Below are 21,023 nucleotides of genomic sequence, written 5' to 3' on the forward strand. Positions count from 1 at the left end.
AGCGCATTCCACCCAGCTTCCTCTGCCTCCTGCTTCTCTGCCTCCCTCCTCTCCATCTGCTGCTTTTGCTGCTACAGCGCACTGTGCCCTGCTCAGCTCTCCCAGCTCCAGCTGCTTCTGCTGACGCTTTGTTGCCTCAGCCATGGCAAAAAAAGAGAAAAAGAAAAAACAGCATGTGCTCCAAAGCAAAGTCAGGGGGCAGTGCCCACACAGGCCCCCTTGTGGCCACAGGCTTCCTTCCTTCCTTCCTTCCTTCCTTCCTTCCTTCCTTCCTTCCTTCCTTCCTTCCTTCCTTCCTTCCTTCCTTCCTTCCTTCCTTCCTTCCTTCCTTCCTTCCTTCCTAACTTGCGGCTTTGAAACATCTGATGGACATGTCTTGTGGCTTTGAAACATCTGATGTTTATTCTATGTGGCTCTTACATTAAGCAATTTTGGCCACTCCTGATCTATTCAAATTACACATGATTTGGAGAAATATGAGGCTGCCAGTAGCTCCTCTATGAGGTATCAAATTATAATAGCTGGCCTCAAATTGTACTAGTTTTGTGGGAGTCGATTCAAATCATCACTTGCTCTTTTCTTATTACAGAACTGAACGTTTCTGTATACCATATTTATATATAGTTCACCTTTTGCTTCTTTGTGTGGTTAGCCTTGTGTTCACAACTACATGAGCTTGGAAGATGAGAGAACATATGTTTCTCCATATGTCCAATATAAAACTTTTCAGTGCCTTTACTGGTGTTACCATCCTGGCTGCAGGGAATGTCTACAGTACTCTATTTTCCCTCTGCGTGAATAATGTCATTGTACATTTCATTTTGCATGATGCTATAAGAGCCAAGAACAAGTAAATATACTGAAAGGCAATAACAGCCCATCTGGTCAATGACAGTTAAGTTTTATGACTATCCACAGTGCTCCATTACTTGATTTAAATATTATTGGTGAAATACCTAACTGTCCAAAGACCTTGATTTTGTGACAAGTAGGAATTGGATGGAAATACTGCTGCTAATTTACAAAGTGTTACTTTCACAGTGATAGAAGTTGCAATAACAAAAGGAGCTAAGACTAAGAGAAGTTGTAATAGCAAAAGGAGCTAAGACTAATTTACTGAGCATTATAAAATAAATTGGAAATTAAAATCATTTTGTTTATTGGACAATCAGTCATAGAATTCAGTTATGATAGATTTAAAAACCTTTAAATTCAATGTATATTTCCTGCAGAGATGCAAATATGGGTGAATTTCTCTAGGCAGTCCATGTTTGAATATGAGTCCATGTTTGAATATGAGATTAGCTCAGTAGCCACAAAGAACAACAGTTTGGACCTACATATAATTTCTTTCTGGCAAATAAATGAGAACACTAATATTAAGCCAAATGAGATTACTTTCATATTCAACTCTATAAATGTATTTTATTTCTCTCTCTCTTTTCTGTAAAGAATTTGAGTAGATTACAATCTACTGGGAAGTTCCTCCATATAAACCTCAGGGAAATGAAAGGGAACTGTCCAAGAAGCAGGTAGTTTATCAGTTCAAATGTGAAAATCCCAGAATAATGTTTCCATTAGATGGAACATTTTGGAATTTTCTCTCTTTTTTTGGTATTTTTAGTGCACACATCTGTGCATGCCTGAAAGTCATGGCAACTCCAGGTGACCCTTACTGGAGCATGGAGGACGTTCAGAAAAGTGGTTTGATACAGCCTGCCTCTGTCTCCTGCTCCTGGTATTCCAAGGAGGTCTCCTATTTGAGTACTTGCCAGGGTCGATCCTGCTTAGCTTCTGAGATCTGACAAGATCAGGCTTGCCTGGGCTATCCAAGTCAGAGCCATTTTGGAATTTTCTCTAGTCAGACTAGTCAGTGTAGATACCACATAATGATTTTTGTTTAAGCACTATACAGGGGATAACCTTGTTAATCTGCTGGAGCCAAAATGACAAAGTGTCTTGTGGCATTAAAAAAAACCAGAACAAAAACATTTAAATATTGTGCCATAAACTTTTGTGAAGTGCATTGAGTATATGGTACAGTTTCTTCCACTGGTCTTTAACTAGCCATTTCTAGGTCAAACCCACTTAGTGTTTCTGTTTTATAGACTGAACATATTTTAGTTCCTATTATTCTGCCTTAATTGTAGTGTGACTATTGGGTCTTAACATATTCTTTTTCGCTATTTGTTACTTATTCATTTTATAGACTTGATTTCAAATATTTTATAACATCATTCTAAACAATTAAATACAACACTGAATTAAAATATAATTCGTCAAATTTATTCAGGCATTAAAATCATTTTTGCTTCATGGAACAAGAGCATGCATGGTCCCAATGAAAGAGATAAGTGAGGTTACTTTGTATCAGTTATAAATTTGGCAGTCTACCAAATGTTAATTTGCTTTTAGCTAGTTGAGATTAAATGTAATTCCTTCCCTGAGCAGCCTTAAAGTAAGCAACCATGAAAGCATTTTCAGAGTAATCTGGGAGGAATTGACATTTAAAGGAGTTAGCATTACATCTGCACTTTAAGGCTATTAATTTCATAGATAAATTAACTACATTATTCTGTCTTTATCTTACATTTTGAAAGGACTCCATCAGCTAGAGAAATAGCAGCTTGGGGTCAATTGAAACTGCTCTTATCCCAACCGTATTGTAATTGGAACTTGCTTTTGGAAACACTGCTACATCATGATTGTCTCTTAGTAAAAATTTTGCTGAGAAGTTCCAGTAAGTATCGATGCTATCTATATTTGTAATAGTATCACTGTGGAAATACAAATACATTATTCAGGATTGTCATGTTTCACTACTTAAATATTAGTGGATAAATAGTGAGATGAATGTCATAAATTGACATAAGGACATACGCTAAGCTAAAAAAAGCTGTATTTATTTAATTACTGACATACTTTACATGTCTGAATATTTATTTTTTAATATAAGTGTATTGAAAAGGTAGGTCAGTTTCACAACTGAGGCTCTGTCTTTAAGAAGAAATTAATATGCCCTTATATTATTTTTAGACTTTATTATTCAAACTAGTGTGTCAGTTCCAGCACAAAATTTATGTTCGCCTTAGAGGTCTTGCTACCAATTTTTGGGCATTATAATATAGAGAGATGAAAGTAGAAAGCATTGTGCATGCTCTTGTGCAAGCAGAACCACTAAATCTCTTTCTGCTTGTGCATCGGTGGATCCAACTCAGTGTTTTTTTTTAAATCTGGCATGATAATCTCCCACCCACCCACCCCACCCACTACATTTAATGTTTGTTTTGGCCCTTAGAAAGAGCTGTATTTCAATTCTGATGATTTTGTTGCAAGCTCTTAGAAGTTTATTGTGGGATTTTCCATAATATCGGCAGTCTAAACTCTGGTTTATTTGTTTGTTTCATTTATATAGTAGAGGTGGTTACATAAGAAATAATTTGGTCAAGGATAAATAGCTTTATTTTGTATAGAAAATCACTTAGTGTTTGAAAACCACTTAATGCTGTGCTTGAAAATAATAAATGTTTGCAATCTATTAAAATGTTAGCTACAACTATTTTGTAATGCTGTTAAACTGCATAATGTTAACATTTATTTTTATCATCTCTTCACAAAGCAATTTCATACTGGTTATATCAAATTTGCATACTATTTAGATCTGTCATTTTAAAGTTGTTCCAACATTTGTCAGGAGAACATCACCATTCAACTTCTGTCATGTTTCTTATTGAATTCTGTAATGTACTTACTTACCTATTCAAATACTTGTCATTTTCTACAAAGACTGACAAATGTCTGATGGAGATCATATTCTTATTTCATCATGGTTTTCTTGTAGTACCCTGTGCTGAATTTTACTGGCTGTTTAAATTATCACAAAGATTAAGGGACAAAAATTATTAATCTATTGACTGGTAATTCCTTTGAGCTTCAGCAGAATGTACCTTACAGAGAAATGTTCAGCCCTAAAAAAGTTTCTTTAGAACCAAATTTGATTAATTATGTGGATGCTCTTCTGGAGTTTGTTGTTTATCTAAGAATATTAACTGTTGAGTAAACAAGGGGTAGGAGCAGTCACCTTAAAACAACATTTGTACCAGGGACAATAATAGTGGAAGTGGATAATAGCAAAGTAAGACAGTGATCAACCTACACAAATGTAGACCAATCATTTTAACATCATAAAGATTTATTATTAAAGTAGTCTATAAAGACTCTAATCAACATAGTGTTGAATATTCTAGAACCTGCCTCCAATGACAGAGAGGTAGGCTGTGAAGGTACTTGTGTTTCTTTTGATTAACTTTAGAGATTGTGTACATGTCCAGGTTTCACAGATCTGGCACATTGGATGTGTAGAGCCTCCATCACTTTGAGATCTTTTCCTTTTCTTGCAAAATCTATTGCTCAGTCAGATTGGGAAGAAAGTGTTTCCTTTTGGTGGGAGGATTATAAGGAGGAAGTTTTTGGGAATATTCTCAGTTATATTGACCTTGGTCCTTATCAGTTAATTGGAACCAGTCTGCTATTCAAGACAGAATCTCATTATTTCAGACTATTAATTGCAACACCCGGCAAAAACTGTCCCACCCAGATTAAAATGGGGCTTTTTTTCATGAGCTGGAGCCTTTTGCCTCTAAGTGTCTGAGGCTGGTCTACATCTCAGTTATAATAGCTGTTGTCCTCTTTTGTTATTGTTGTTGATACACAACTATTTCTCTATCATGAGTTTTCTGCATTGTGCAGGGGGTTGGACTAGATGACCCTGGAGGTCCCTTCCAGCTCTATGATTCTATGATTCATATCTCATGTCCAAGAAGGCATACATAGGGTCCTAAGCCAGTCCCCATCCAGGCAATGACCAGACACAAGCTTAACAAGGTTGATGTATCGTGCTTTTAGACCATGCCCTAGAAGTCAGATATTTATGGAAATGTCCGTAAATAATCAAGAAGGAAAGATGTTATATAGTGGCATGATACTATGCAAGGGGATGGAGAAAACCTCATCGGTGTTTGTTAAAGACATTTAAAATGCCGTTGAAATTATACTACAGAAAGAAATTTGCTGCTAATGACTTTTTTAAAAGTAAGTTTAAAGCTTTTTAAAAATGAAAAAGGTACAAATATTGGTGGTGATGCTAAAAAGTTAATGCTTAAGAGCTGCCACTGAAATCCACCTGAAATAGGATGTTTGTCCTTCAGTTTGTCCAGAATGTGGCTGCCAGACAATTGACTGATACATCATGGTCTTCACATTTCCAGCTTTTTTTGAAACAGCTACACTGACTTCTGATAGGTTTCTGGGTCAAATTCAAGCTGCTGATTCTAACCTTTAAATCTGTCCCAGCTGCTCCTGGCCAGGACTGAACCAGCCTGCCCCTCTCCTCCCCATGGCCAATGTATACAGCTGGGATTCCCCCAATTTACCAGGGTGTCCAAAAGACCAACCAAGGACCAGATGGGTCTGGAGCCAGCCAGCAGCCTAAGGAAAAGAGGCCCCGCCAAGGCCAGAACATCTTGACAGAGCACCACCGGGTGCGCCCAGTCAGGGGAGATCAGCGGGGCTGAAAGGAAGCCCCTATGGCAACAGAAGACAACACCCCAGCTGAAAGGGGCCTGTCAGTGTAGCTGCGGTGGCTAGCACTGTGCCTAGGCTGCAAAGAAGCAGGATGAATGTCTGGAGCTTTGCCCATGCGTCCGGCTTGAGAACGGGGCCAGAGCCTAGCAGCAAGGAAGTCCTGCAGGGGCTGGAGCTAGGTAAAGGGAATCAAAGGAGGCCATTCAAGAGGTCAAGGAAGAGTGAAGGCTGGTGCTGGGGACAAAATGAGAGAGAGCAGAATAACTCAACAGCCAGAGAAGTGGATCAAGAGGGTGGAGTAACCCAACCCACTCCCATTCTGAGACCTCTGACCTTGACCAAGGTGAGGGAAGAGGCAGCCCTGAAGCAACAACTGCCTGGGAGCCAGCCTTCGGGGCTCTGGGGGGCATGACAAAAACTTTAAATGGTCTGGGGCCATCATACCTTAAGGACCACTTCTTCCGTTATGGTGCTGTGATGGACTGAAAAACAGTCTGCATCAGTGACAGTTGAGGCACTCACTGTGATTGGCTAACCACTTCCATTGTAACCAATGTAACAAGTTAAAGAAGGCAAGGAGAGAGAAAAATCTCAGTTCAGTTCCAGTTTAGTTCCAGTGGAGATGAGACTCAGAAGTCTGAGTGAGTCTGCAGACTGGGCAGTCTGAGACAGAGCTGGTAGTTTGAATTAGAGCTCTTGTTTGTGAGAGTTTCTGTTTGTGTGAGAAGCAGCTAGCAGTGACTCTTTCTGGGGAAGGCTCTCAGTTGTGGCACAGAGTGTCACAAGGCAGAGCGCGGTTAAAGACTCTGCTGAGGAGTTTTGTCAGAAGCCAAAAGGGCAGACTCCTGGTTCTAATAAAGAACACAAACACGCACACTGTGAGAGGGACTAAAGGGTTCTTGTGTCTGTGTGAAATCCCAGAGGTCAGACAGAGATCCTAGCAGTGGAAATGGAGTTGGCACAAGTGTATGAAGTGCTAGTGTGAAGGGCCCTCAAGAGTGTCAGAGTCCAGGGTATAGCTCTTCAGATAAGAGGATACCTAGTTTGCTAGGGGAAAGGGTCTGTGATGGGAAGGTATGACACAAGTTGTCAGTCCTCACAGGGAATGAAATAGTGTGTGGAGATACTTAAAAAGCCAACACCATCTACCATCTGTATAAAAGATATATCTGTACTGAGTGTTATCCAGTTGAGGGAAACATATAAATATATATAATATATATATAATTTTATATAATAATAGCCTGCCAACATAAGGTGTTCTTGAGTTTTCTAGTTTGATTTTCTGCTGTCAACAATTTTTAACATTACAAACCTCTGATATTATTTCCTTCCTTCCCAGCCTATCTGTATATAATAAAACCTATTTTTGTTTTGATCTTAAAATGATCTGTGCCATCATTTTTTTCTGACAATGTCAATTTTAGTTCTCCTGAGGTATTGAATGGAGATGTGACAGGATTCGAAGTGGTCCCCTTTGCCCGCTAACCCTGGCTCCCTCATAGGTGCCCTGCAGGGTTTGCATTCTGCTTCACATGGACTTCTCTTGGTGCATGGCTCTCATTTAGCTCATTTCACTCTGACCAGAACAAAGGATTTTTTGATCATGACTCCATTAGGGTTCCCAGTCCCCAGTTGGGAAAAAAAGGAGAGAAGTCACTTCAGGAAAAATAATATAAACAACCACTGGTTATAGTAACCAAATTACTATGCTGTATTGGTGCATATATACAAATAAATGAGAATGAGATACAAAATTCATAAACAAGTCTTCCAATCAAGGAGTCCTGATGTGTAGGCAGTCAACTTAAAGGGTCCTGCTTCGATTATTCTTCCAGCATAGGGTGCTCCATAAAATCTTAAAGAAGATGTCCCCTTTCAAAATACGCTTACAGCAACACTTCCAGTGTGTTCCCCACTGCTTAATCTTTGTAATGGATATAGGGGAATAAAAATTCTCCCCTCTCTCGGCTTGACTTTGCAAACGAAGATTTAAGAAAGGTGCAGTAGTCCACGTCTGCTGCAGGCTCACTGGTGGCTGACAAGACCAATGTGGGACAGGCAGGTCCGGCCACAGTGGCTGCAGGGAAAAGTCTGATTTGGGGTTAGTGCTGTAGCAGCACGATTCTTCCTCAATCTCCTTTTGTCCTCAAGACCAGCTATGTGTGCATTCTCAAAGGAAGAGACAGCCTGGTGGATGGTGTGCCTCCATGCTTTGCAATCTGAGGCTAGGTCAGACCACTGGTGATGGTTAATGCAACAGGTACCAAGGGATTTCTTCAAGGAGTCCTTGAACCTCTTCTTTGGTGCCCCTCTATTTCGATGGCCGGTGGAAAGTTCGCCATACAGGGCTGTGGCGGAACCGGCCCGATTCTGCCTTCAGACCCGGTCCCGTCAGCTCCCTATTGAGTCGCCAACTCCTGGAGGGAGCTATTTCTCCTCCTGCCCCTTGGGCGCGCTGCCACCACCTGCTCAGTCCCGGGGTTCAGATTGAGAGGAACAGGACTCCCAATCCCCCTCTCCAGCTGTGAGGCCAGGCCTCAAGGTCCTCTGCCACCCTGCACTTGGGTTTCACAGAGACCTCAGCACTTCTTTGGGGCACCCCTGGAGGATTGGCACCTTATCCAACTGCATGCCTTCTCCCTTCCCCGGGGCCCCCTTCTCAACACAGCGTGGTCTAAAGCGGTCTGGGGATCTATGTGGTACAGAGTTTGACTGCCAGCATTTAAACAGTAAAAATATATTTATTCAAAAAGAGAAACAGATAGGGAAAGAAAAACAAAACAAAAACAGTTGCATTTAAAAAGTTAGCACAGCACAGCACATGCACAGCAAACAGCCTGACAAACAAAATGTGTTATAAACGCGTCCTGCTGGCCCTGATCTAAACTTGCCCTGTCTTGTGAATTACTTACTTAGTCTGCCTGCCTGGGGCCTCCCAGGCAGGAGCCTCCATTGCTCACCACATGCTCGCTCGAGCGCTGGCTTCCAACTGCCCTTCTCTTCCTGCTAACACACATGCCAAGAACAAAAGCACTTCCTGCCTCTCTAGGAGATTTTCCCTCTAGCGTTGTTGGTTTGGCTCTGGAAGGGAGGGGGGGAGTGAGGGGAAGGCTACAAAGCCTGCTGAGGGATTTACTGACCCCTGCCAAATGAAGCACCACCACTGACTAAAATGGCGTTTCTCCACACTTCCCCCTCCTTAAATTCTGAGCCGGAGGGGTTGCCTCCTACAGAGGTGACCCCGTAGCAGAATCCAATCAAACAAGGAGAAACCCGTTAACCAAAATATTACACAAACATTCAGGTATTTCTCCACTAATACACAAAGTCCCACAACCTCGGTGTCCATGTCCTTTCTGGACAAAACGTTGCATTGCTGCATGCAGAAGGAATGTCCAGTCTTTAAGATGTACTCCTCCATCTCCCAGGACCACCTCTGGAGTTTGGTGCTCTCCCTTCGTTGCTGCTGTTGCTGGGGTGAGTGGTCCATCAAAGGAGGAAATTCCTGGCCCCACATATGAGGTTGGAAACTGCCCAGTTCCCACACAGTTGCTTCTTCTTTATCCCTCATTGGTGGAATATTCCCTCTGTCCACTCTGACCTCCCAGAAAACCACCTCTGGGGCTCCAAACAATTGCTGTCCCAGCTTCTTTTTGTCTCCTTCCTTCCTACCTATATGCAACACCATGGACCTCGCAGAGAATGGCTGTGGTATATTCACCTGCACCACTTTAACTGCCTTTCCCGTCTTCTCCATAGCCACCACATAAGTAGCCTCGTCTAGGTCATCCACAATCACATGGGGTCCCTCCCATTCCACTTTCCGTTCACCAGTATGAAGGGGCAGGAAAACCATCACCCTATCCCCCGTCTCAGCTTCTGCGAACTCCACTTTCTGGTCCCTTGCCACCTCACCCCGTGGTTCCAGACTAGGGTCACTTTGAACCTCAGACAGGAACATTTCTGGCTCCCCCAGACTTCCTATCATCTGTTCCTTCAAGCCACCCCTAGTCCCACTGTTTCCAGAACACTCAGCCAAAGTTTGATCTGGGTTCTCCGCCCCCTCAGTTGGTCTTTCAGTGTCAGCCAACTGAGCTCCTTCCTGCCTGGAAGTCTCCACAGCATCCTGCTGCCCTTGCGGGAATTGGCACCCCTCTTCCCATTGGGCACACCCTCCTGCAGGGCTTGAGACAGGCTGGTCCTCCCCCTCCCTGGTTGGTGGTGAGGTGGCTTCCCTAAAGTTGCCTTCCTCCCCCCACCTTCCCCTGAGGGTTTGGCTTGGGTTCTCAGTCCCCTCGGTTGGTTTTTCAGCACTACCCAACCGACCCCCTTCCTGCCTGGAAGGTCCCACAGCTTCCCAGGATTCCTGTCTGCCCTGCTTCAAGACGACCTGTTTTGAGAGCGTCTCGGACGATCCCACTTCCTGATCCACAGCTACTTGGTGAACCGGTTCCAACCTAAGGCCGCTCCGGACCCCCTTCTTGAACCGCTCCCGTCCCCCCAAGCCTTCAGCTATGTGCTCCTCTGAGCCCACATTAGCCTTGCTGCTCTCAGAACCTCCTGTGAAATCTCCACTCTCCACCTTGGTCTCTTCAGCATGCACATCCTTTATGCTAGACAGGTTCCTTTCCTTGCTAGGAACATCGACAGCCTCTTGCTGCACTTGGGGAAAGCTACACCCCTCTTCCCCTTGGGAACACCCTACTCCAGGGCTTGAGATAGGCTGGTCCTCCCCCTCCTGGGTGACTGCCCTCTCTTCGTCCTCAGTAACCTGGGTTATTTCCCCCTCCCTGGTTGGTGGTGAGGTGGCTTCCTTAAAGTTGCCTTCCTCCTCCCACTTTCCTCTGAGGGTTTGGCTGCGGGTTACAGCATTGATGGAGTACTGGCCAACCAACAAATCCCGGCCCAATAACACTGGAACTGTTTGTTCCTTCATTACCCCACATTCAGTATAGGATTTACCTTCTTGTGGAGCCCAACCCCTGAACTGCTTTCGGGAGTGGTCTGGCCCCCATTTAAACCTTTTAAATACAGTGGCTTTATAGGCCGCAAAAGTTATCCCCCCATCTTCCATAGGCATGCTGTGATAGATGGCTGAAAGTTCTCCAGTCAGGTTGCTACAGAGGTAAGACATATAGTCCTCCTCTGCAATCCCCCACTGTTTGGCTGCCCTCTCAAAGTTGGCGAGGTATATGGAGGGGTCTTCTCCCTCTTGGTACACTGCAAAGTCCTTGGGGGTGACGTGGATCTCTTTGCTTAGTTCAGCTTCCAGACGTAGCACCTCAAGCTCATGGCGACGTTGCTCTTCCTGCTCCCGTCTACGGATCTCAGCTTGTCTCAGCTCCCTCTCTCTTTCCTCCTGTCTGCGGATCTCAGCTTGTCTCAGCTCCCTCTCTGCTTGTCTTTCCTCTCTCTCTCATTCCTCCCGTCTGCGGTCTCGGTCCGCCTCGATACGCATTCTCTCCAGTTCCATCTGTAGCCACAAAATTGCTTCTGACTGGGTAGGGGCCACTTTTGCAAGTGCCCCTGCATGCTGATGATACTCCAAAAGGAGGTCTTTCATATCTACTACAGTCATGTTGTCACACTCCAGCTTGTGCTTTGCACACTCTTCCTGGAGCTGTGGCTTTGTCATCTTCAGGATTTCCCGCATCTTAGCACGCTCCATCCTAACTAGCTAAACTTTCCCTACTCCAGTTGACCCGAAAATAAAACAAAACCTCTGTTGCTTCCTCTGGGTGCTTGCACGCATCAAAAACCAAAAATGCCTGGCCAATCAAGTTCTCTGTTTGTTCTCATCCCACCGCTGCCGCCAAGTGTGGCGGAACCGGCCCGATTCTGCCTTCAGACCCGGTCCCGTCAGCTCCCTATTGAGTCGCCAACTCCTGGAGGGAGCTATTTCTCCTCCTGCCCCTTGGGCGCGCTGCCACCACCTGCTCAGTCCCGGGGTTCAGATTGAGAGGAACAGGACTCCCAATCCCCCTCTCCAGCTGTGAGGCCAGGCCTCAAGGTCCTCTGCCACCCTGCACTTGGGTTTCACAGAGACCTCAGCACTTCTTTGGGGCACCCCTGGAGGATTGGCACCTTATCCAACTGCATGCCTTCCCCCTTCCCCGGGGCCCCCTTCTCAACACAGCGTGGTCTAAAGCGGTCTGGGGATCTATGTGGTACAGAGTTTGACTGCCAGCATTTAAACAGTAAAAATATATTTATTCAAAAAGAGAAACAGATAGGGAAAGAAAAACAAAACAAAAACAGTTGCATTTAAAAAGTTAGCACAGCACAGCACACGCACAGCAAACAGCCTGACAAACAAAATGTGTTATAAACGCGTCCTGCTGGCCCTGATCTAAACTTGCCCTGTCTTGTGAATTACTTACTTAGTCTGCCTGCCTGGGGCCTCCCAGGCAGGAGCCTCCATTGCTCACCACATGCTCGCTCGAGCGCTGGCTTCCAACTGCCCTTCTCTTCCTGCTAACACACATGCCAAGAACAAAAGCACTTCCTGCCTCTCTAGGAGATTTTCCCCCTAGCGTTGTTGGTTTGGCTCTGGAAGGGAGGGGGGGAGTGAGGGGAAGGCTACAAAGCCTGCTGAGGGATTTACTGACCCCTGCCAAATGAAGCACCACCACTGACTAAAATGGCGTTTCTCCACAAGGGCAATCTTGGGAAGGCGGTGGTTTTCCATCCTGGAGATATGCCTTGCCCAGCGCAGCTGTGTCTTCAACAGCAATGCCTCGATGCTTGTAACCTCCGCCCGCTTGAGGACATCAGTGTTGGTCACAAAGTCACTCCAGTGGATGTTGAGGATGGTGCGAAGGCAGCGCTGATGAAAGCGCTCAAGGAGTCACAGGTGATGACGGTATAAAACTCACGATTCGGAGCCGTAGATGAGGGTTGTCATCACGACCGCTTTGTAAACATTGATCTTTGTGCCTTTTTTCAGATGCTTGTTGCTCCACACTCTTTTATACAGTCGGCCAAATGCACGGTTTGCCTTTGCCAGTCTATTGTCAATCTCCTTGTCGATCTTGGCGTCTGAGGAGATGATGCACCCCAGGTAGCTGAACTGCTGGACTGTCTTCAAAACTGATTCACCCACAGTGATGCAAGGAGGGTAATAATCTTCCTGGGGTGCAGGCTGGTGGAGAACTTCTGTCTTCTTCAGACTAACTTCTAGGCCAAATAGCTTGGCAGCCTCTGCAAAGCAGGACATCATATGCTGCAGAGCTGATACCGAGTGGGAGACAAGTGCAGCATCAGCAGCAAATAGTAGCTCTCGGATAAGTTTTTCCATTGTCTTGGAGTGCGCCTTTAGTCGCCTCAAGTTGAACAGGCTGCCATCGATGCGATAGCGGATGTAGACACCATCGTCATCATCTAAATCTACTGCGGCTCTTTGAAGCATCATGCTAAAGAAGATCGTAAAGAGAGTTGGCGCGAGAACACAGCCTTGCTTTACACCTGTGCCTATTGGGAAGGGCTCCGAGAGATCGTTGCAGTGTCTAACTTGGCCTCGCTGGTCTTCGTGTAGCTGGATGACCATACTGAGGAACCTTGGGGGACATCTTAAACGTTCCAAGATTTGCCACAGGCCTTTCCTGCTAACGGTATCAAAAGCTTTGGTAAGGTCGACAAAAGTCACATATAGACCCTTGTTCTGTTCCCTGCATTTCTCTTGGAGCTGCCTGAGAACAAATACCATGTTGTTGGTGCTCCTGTTAGCTCTGAAGCCACACTGGCTCTCTGGGAGGAGTTCTTCTGCAATGGTGGGCACCAGTCTATTCAGGAGTATTCTAGCAAGGATTTTGCCTGCGATGGAGAGCAGGGTTATCCCCCGGTAGTTGGAGCAGTCTGACTTTTCACCTTTGTTCTTGTGTAGAGTGATGATGATTGCATCGCGAAAGTCCTGTGGTAGTTTGCCTTGTTCCCAGCAGGTGACAAGTACTTTGTGAAGTGTGCTATGTAGTACTATGCCCCCATGCTTCCAGATCTCTGGTGGGATTCCATCAACTCCCGCTGCCTTGCCACTTTTCAGTTGCTTGATGGCTTTAACAGTCTCTTCTAGGGTGGGGATATCATCCAGCTCTGTTTTCACTGGTTGAAGTGGGGTGAGGTGGATTGCTGAATCTTGAACTACGCGATTGGCACTGAAGAGAACCTGAAAATACTCCGACCACCAGTTCAGTATGGATGCCTTGTCTGTGAGGAGCACTTGGTCGTCTGCACTATGCAAAGGACTCTGAGCCTGATACGATGGACCATATGCTGCCTTCAGGGCTTCGTAGAACCCTCTTAAATCACCAGTGTCTGCACACAGCTGGGTTCTCTCTGCAAGCTTGGTCCACCACTCGTTCTGAATGTCTCGAAGCTTGAAAAAATTCTCCAAACATCTTTAAACTGGCATTACATTCAAAAGCCATTAATTTTGAACAGGGATGTCTTCTTTAAGATTTTATGGAGCACCCTACGCTGGAAGAATAATCGAAGCAGGACCCTTTTAGTCTACTGCCTGCACATCAGGACTCCTTGAGTGGAAGACTTGTTTATGAATTTTGTATCTCATTCTCGTTTATTTGTATATATGCACCAATATAGCATAGTAATTTGGTCACTATAACCAGTGGTTGTTTATATTATTAATTCCCAGTTGGGAGCAAGGGATCCCCTGGTTTGGAGGTCCTCCTCCCACTTCAGGGTTATCAGAAAGCAAGGGTGGGGAATGTCCACTTGGCACCCCATTATACCCTATGGAGACTAGTCCCTATAGGACTTAACAGAGAATCAATCTGTGGGTATCTGTGGCTCTGGGGGGCCTGTTTTTTGAGGTAGAGGCACCACATTTTCAGCATGGCAACTTTCCCCTCTCCTTAAAAAAATCTTGCAAATTTTAAAAAAGATTGGACCAGAGGATCCAATTCTATGAGCCCCAAAAGAAGGTGCCCTCAACCTCCATTATTTCCAATGAAGGGAAGACATTTAAAAGCACTGTCCCTTTAAATGTGATGGGCAGGACTCCCTTCAGAGTTCAGTCGTGCTTGTTACAACCCTGCTCCTGGCTCTACCCCCAAGGTCCCCAGATATTTCCTGAATCTGACCTGGCAATCCTAAGTGAAATGCTCTGTCTGAAGAAACTCATGCCCTGTGGGACCTGTCTAGGTTCCACATGGCCTAGGATTGCCAGGTCTAACTCAGAAAATATCTGGGGATCTTTGTAGAGCTAGGAGACTTTAGGAATGGAGCCAGGAGACTTTCTCATTCCCTAAAGTAAATAAAAATACAGCAGTGCAGTTCCCCTGAATGCAATCTTCATTTCTGCATCCTCCAGTGGCTGCATGTCCACTAAATGAAAGTGAACACACACACACACACATTTAAAAAGCTGCCAAAATAAACTGTTTGGAAGCCCACACTTTTGTGATCTCACTGGGGCAATTTACTCAGGGGAGCTGTTGAATGTAACCATCTGCTGTATTTCAATCATGTTTTTCAGGCTAATACAGGGTAACAAAAGGTTCTTGTTTACTCTTTACTGTTTTACTGTGCAAGCGACTTCTGAAATGAATGCAAAAGAAATGGAGGTTTTCTTTGTTTACACACAGCTTCACTATCTATTTTACTGTGCAAACAACTTCTGAAACAAATGCAAAACTAATGTAGGCTCTCTTACAGCTTCCCATGGCTCTGCTGGCTCATCCTGCCTCCACTCAGCCTTGTTTCTACTTAGATTTAAAGGGCACACACGCCTTCCAAAATACGAGTTTCCAAGCTTCTTCTAAGCCTTTCCAGGTGGAAAGGCACATGGTGGCTCCAGGTTGCCTGTTAAAAAGTAGTATGGGAATGTTATAAACTTATGTTTTCATTGACTTTTGGAATTTCTAATAATCCTGTGCCTGAGGGGATTACTGAAACAGGAATTGAAAGTTAACAGTCTTGTCCAGTGTTCCCCCTAAACTGTGTTAGTGTGAGCTACTTCACAGTTTTTTAGCATCCAGCTCACACATTTTTATTTTAGCTCAGGAAACATGGCCCCGAAGCAAACTAATTTATGCAGTAGCCAAATCACTCACTCACAACTTTAAGGCCGGTACCTCACAAAATAGAATTTTTGCTCACAAGATTCCACAGCTTAGAGGGAGTATTGGTCCTGTCACTGTTCATGGGATTTAGCAGAATGGACTATCTACTGCGAAAATATATGAACAGGGCTTTTTTTTTTGAGCAGGAATGCACAGGAACGCAGTTCCGGCTGGCTTGATGTCAGGGGGTGTGGCCTGATATGGAAATGAGTTCCTGCTGGGCTTTTTCTACCAAAAAAGTCCTGTATATGAACATCAACTGGAATTATTCAGTATCAGTTGGAATGATTCAGTGCATTTGGAATCGGGGATAGTCCAAACCTTTGGTGACTTCTCTCTTTCTATTGGTTGGGGCCTGGGGTCTAGCAAGCCTAACAGGGCCTGTAAAATGGAATTATTCCTCCAAGCATTCCATTGAGGCAATCCCATTGGGTCTACTGTTAGCTTCTTTGGTTGTCATGCCAGTGTATTAAATTGTTGTAGACGATAATTGCATTTGTTTTGTATTTATGTTGTTAGCCACCCCAAGCTCTGATTGCTGGGGAAGAGGCAGGATAAAAATCAAATGAAATAAAGAAAGTGAAATTCTAAGTAAACTTGGAAATTGTTTCTCTGTGAAATCATGAGGGAAGTGAAAAAAGAGGTTTATAAGAGTAGTGGTATTTCTCAGCAAAGCTACATACATTGTACAATTCTGAATTAGCATCAGATTTCATCTTTATTGCAGAAGGTGGGATAAACCCTTTCCACCATGTCATATTTCAGTTTTCCCCCAGAGTTACCTGTTCCATGGACAAACGTTAATAGGTTCCATTTGGCTACCTCTATGTTTTCTCTAATGAAGCAAGTAGCAGCTCTAAGAGTCAAGTGGCTAACAGTTCCACATTGGATGCTGCATAATTGTGCATTGGATTATGTCTTGACTTCAGATTGTTTTCCTTTTTTTCTGTTTTCAAGAATCTGAACAGTTCAAATGTGGAGAACAAAGTACTTGCCCTGACGAGAAAAATAACAACAAACCGAGTTTAACTGAAGCAATCTTTACAGTACTGTCTTATTGCACTTTATCTCCCACATCACTTGGTGTTGTTCTTGAGAACTTCATGGAAAAAGAGAAAATGTGGGATTGTTTGTACAACATGTCAGGTATAAGAAACATGATGAAATGTACATGTGTTTATACAGATTTAGTTTTCTTGGGTTATTGCTATAGTATGTCAGCATACAGCATCTTAAATCATGTAATGTTAGAAGTGTCCTGGAGATTTATTTAAGGAATATTGCTAACCTCTTTACTGTCAAATCAAGATAAATTGTGGCAATGTTAAGCAGTGGGAATGTTCATAGCTGTAATGTGGATTACAGGACATCCTGTTTTCAAAAGTGACTGAAACTTTCAACATGAGAGGTCATTTCTGGGAGGGGGGGTCACGCCACAGGTATGATACTTGTAAATGGACAAAAGAGAATCACAAAAAGAAATTGGGGATGGAATATGATAATTTAGAGTTTCTTCGCCTGGCTTCTTGAGGGTGATGCTCTTGAAAATGACTATGAAAGTATCTTAAAGCTATCTTTTGCAGCCCCATAACATAACATAAATTTGCTATAATCTATTCCTAATCAGGAACTGTAATATTTAATTCTTTTTGCCTCTGAAAAATCCTTCTGTAAGATTTAAGTTTGTTGTTAGGTGTTAAAACAGTAGCAGAATTTCTGTATGAAAGATGGTATGTTGTTCCTTTTGCCATCTTCCATTTGGCCTTTGTATTGGATATTTATGGATTAAAATTTAGTGTTTCATAAAGTTCCAGGTTAGTCCTCTACAGATGTCTTTCTTTTATGATAGGCACAAAAGCACTATGCCAAGCTGTTAAGTTAATTCAGTCAGTCTTTATTATGGCCCACAGGCCGTTCAGAAGTAGAGAAAATACTGTTATAATTACCTACATAAAGTTTCAGTATAGATCATTCATCCAATTATATCTTATAGTATAAGGGTTAGAATCTTAGTAGATTATACAAAGAATGCTATCTTGACCTATATTTTCATTGCATAAAATAGAAACTTAGTTACAGATACAGTTCTTTGGTCAAACCTGCCAATAAGATTTAGAGAGTCCTCTGGTCAGTTTTTTGTCAATCAGCATAGGTTCTAATAAATCCAAGTATGCCTGTACATAGAATCCACAGTGGAAAGACACATGTATCAATCAGGCTAGTAGAACAAGGACAAAATCTGCAGCTGGATGAAATAGTTCAAGATGCGTAGTCGTGTTTGTCTGTAGCAGTAGAAAACATTTAGAGCACAGTAGCACCTTAAAGACTAATAACATTTGTGGTAGGTTATGAGCTTTTGTGAGTCACTGCTCACAATGAACTTTTCAACTGGATGGGATACTTTTGTATATGTCAGCACTGTTATTAAAATAAGTGAACAGGGCATCCTTCCATATCCCCATAGACTCCTTCTCAGTTCTATCTGAGAAAAGAATGCTGAAGCAGCAGTGGACTAAAACAAGCCCTATGTAACTTTTTTCTGTTTCTTTTGTCTTTTCTTTCAAAAGTAACTACCATTATAGATCTTTTTCTAAAAATACATGATTCTTACCAAATACCATAATAATATTGTGATAATTACTAAATATCATGATAATCGTTTAATGTTTTAACAACATGAAAATATTGTATTTCTTAGATGGCTTGCATTATTGAATACTTACTTTTGAGAGCAATCATAAGCAGATCGATGCATAATTCTACTCAGGTCTATTCAGTGAGGCGTAGTCCTGAGAAGTGCTCTTAGACTAGCACTGCAGATGGATCAAACTACCCATGAGAACTTGTTTGTTCATGAGGAGAAACAGGAAAAACATTGAATAGTAATAATTTATTATCTTCTAATTAAAATCTTGGACTGCAAGAAGATCAAATCAGTCAGTCCTAAGGGAAATCAACCCAGACTGTTCCCTGGAAGGTCAGATGCTGAAGCTGAAGCTGAAATACTTGGCCACCAAATGAGAAGGGAGCACTGATGCTGGGAAAGACAGAAGGCAAAAGAAGAAGGGGACAGCAAAAGATGAGATGGCTGGACAGCGTTACTGATGTAACAAACACAAATTTGAGCAGACTTCGGAGGATGGTGGAAGACGGGAGGGCTTGGCATGACTTTGTTCATGGGGTTGCAAAGAGTCAGACTCAACTGTGCAACTGAACAACAATAATTAAAAAGTAAAAGAATAGCACCAGAGAAAGATAATTTATATCAGTACAGTCGATGATAATGTAATGTTGTGAGGCAGAGCAGAAACCCCACTGCCCCGACTTTGAGGATCCACTTCTCAACTACTTCATTATGAGCCAAGGCTAATTATTATTAAGGTGTGCCTTGCCAGAGGCTGAGCACATTTCAAAGAGCTCTGAGAGAGAGCAGAGAATAAGTGCTGTAAGGGTGAAGTTTGGCTTTCTAAGCAGCTGGGGAAGTTGCTAAGAATTTCTGAGTTTGACTGCTGAAGTGTGTGACTGCTGAAAATTCTGAGTTTGTGGTTGCTGGGGAACTGCTGTCTGTTTGGTTTGAGTGGGCTGAAGGTGATTGAAGGTGATTGTTGCGGATTGGTTAGGAGTGGCTGTGTTTCCCACCCTCTTTGCATTATTAAGCTGCGCCTTGCCAGAGGCTGAGCACATTTCAGAGAGCCCTGAGAGAGAGAGCAGAGAAGCTCTGAGAGTGAGCAGAGAACAACTGCTATAAGGGTGAGGTTTGGCTTTCTAAGCAGCTGGGAAAGTTGCTGAGAATTTCTGAGTTTGTGTGACTGCTGAAAATTCTGAGTTTGTGGTTGCTGGGAAACTGCTGTCTGTTTGGTTTGATTGGGCTGAAGGTGATTGAAGGTGATTGTTGCTGATTGATTAGGAGTGGCTATGTTCCCCATCCTCTTTGCATTATTAAGCTGCGCCTTGCCAGAGGTGCAAGCCTTTGGCGCGAGCCGAAGAGCGAGAGCTTAAGGGCTCTTCGCCTGTGGCTTTTAGCCTAGGGGCTGTGTAAGGACCAGGAATCCAGATCCCTATTTTCCTTGAGTTCCCGATAAGGTAAGTTGACCCTCCAGAAGGGGAGCCACATAAACAAACAGGATTTAAAATGGGATTGTATATTTTTTAAAAAGCTATCATGAAGGTAGACTGCCAGCAGGGGGGTGGAGGCTTTCCAGTATTTTGCACTGAGTGTCACATGTATGACTATCTGCCCAGAGGACAGAAGTTGTGGGTGTGTGCTCAATGCAAGGAGCTCCTGGTCCTCATGGAAAGAGTTCGCACACTTGAGGCCGAGGTGACTGACCTGGAGAAGCAGAGACAGTCAGTTAGGTACTCAGAGAAGACTTTCGGGGACGTATTAGATGAGCCCCACTCTGAACGTGGCAGCCCTGTTGCTGCCTGGGAGCATGAGGGTCGAGAGGGAACAGGGCACTGTGCTGAGGATAAGGGGAATGCACCCTCAGAAGGGACCTCTTCTTCAGTTGGTGAGCAGGTATCCTTTCACGCCAAGGAACCATCCCTGGGCAGGGAGAGAGGGGGGGTCTTGGTAGTTGGTGATTCAATCCTTAGGCAAGTAGACAGCTGGGTGGCAAAACCACATACTGACCATATGGTGACTTGCCTGCCTGGTGCGAAGGTAGCGGACATTACGCGTGTAGTAGATAGGCTGATAGTGCTGGGGAGGAGCCAGTGGTCGTGGTGCATGTTGGCACCAACAATGTGGGGAAATGCAGTCATGAGGTCCTGGAGGAAAAATTTAGGCTGCTAGGTGGGAGACTTAAGGCCAGGACCTCCAAGGTAGCCTTCTCAGAAGTGCTACCTGTTCCACGTGCAGGGCTGGAGAGACAGGCACAAATTAGAAGTCTCAATGTGTGGATGAGACGATGGTGTAGGGAGGAAGGGTTTAAATTTGTTAGGCACTGGGATGCTTTCTGGAACAAGTGGGAGCTGTACAAAAGAGGCGGTCTCCGCTTATCCCCAGATGGAACCAAGCTGCTGGCGCTTAAAATCAAAAAGGTGGCAGAGCAGTTTTTAAGCTAAATCTTGAGGGAAAGCCAACAGGAGATGAAATGTCTCTGGTTTGGGAGGACTCATCTCAAAGAGATGAAGGGTTAGCTGTAACTTTTCTACCGGGTAATGAATCAGAGTTGTCCACTGAGCTGGTGACAAACTGTCTGTCAAAGTCTCGAGGACTGTCTGTCAAAGTCTCGAGGCAGCAGTAGGAAGGTTGCGGGCCTAGCTTGCCTGGGAAATTATAGATGTTTGTATACAAATGCTAGAAGTGTTCAAAGTAAAATTGGTGAATTGGAATGTTTACTGTTGGGGAAAACA

General features: G+C 43.8%; 1 protein-coding gene across 2 annotated transcripts in view; it reads left to right on the forward strand.

Annotated features, from left to right (window-relative positions):
* The window catches only part of KIAA0825 (KIAA0825 ortholog), a 523,961-nt gene that overhangs the window by 153,984 nt on the left and 348,954 nt on the right, over positions 1-21,023 (forward strand). For both annotated transcript variants that reach the window (XM_060235688.1, XM_060235689.1), the window contains exons 12-13: positions 2,601-2,740; positions 16,623-16,811. In XM_060235688.1, the coding sequence (XP_060091671.1) occupies positions 2,601-2,740; positions 16,623-16,811 (329 nt within the window). The remainder of the gene's footprint in view (positions 1-2,600; positions 2,741-16,622; positions 16,812-21,023) is intronic.

Source organism: Heteronotia binoei, chromosome 4 (assembly GCF_032191835.1).
Source record: "Heteronotia binoei isolate CCM8104 ecotype False Entrance Well chromosome 4, APGP_CSIRO_Hbin_v1, whole genome shotgun sequence".
NCBI classification, from domain to species: domain Eukaryota; kingdom Metazoa; phylum Chordata; class Lepidosauria; order Squamata; family Gekkonidae; genus Heteronotia; species Heteronotia binoei.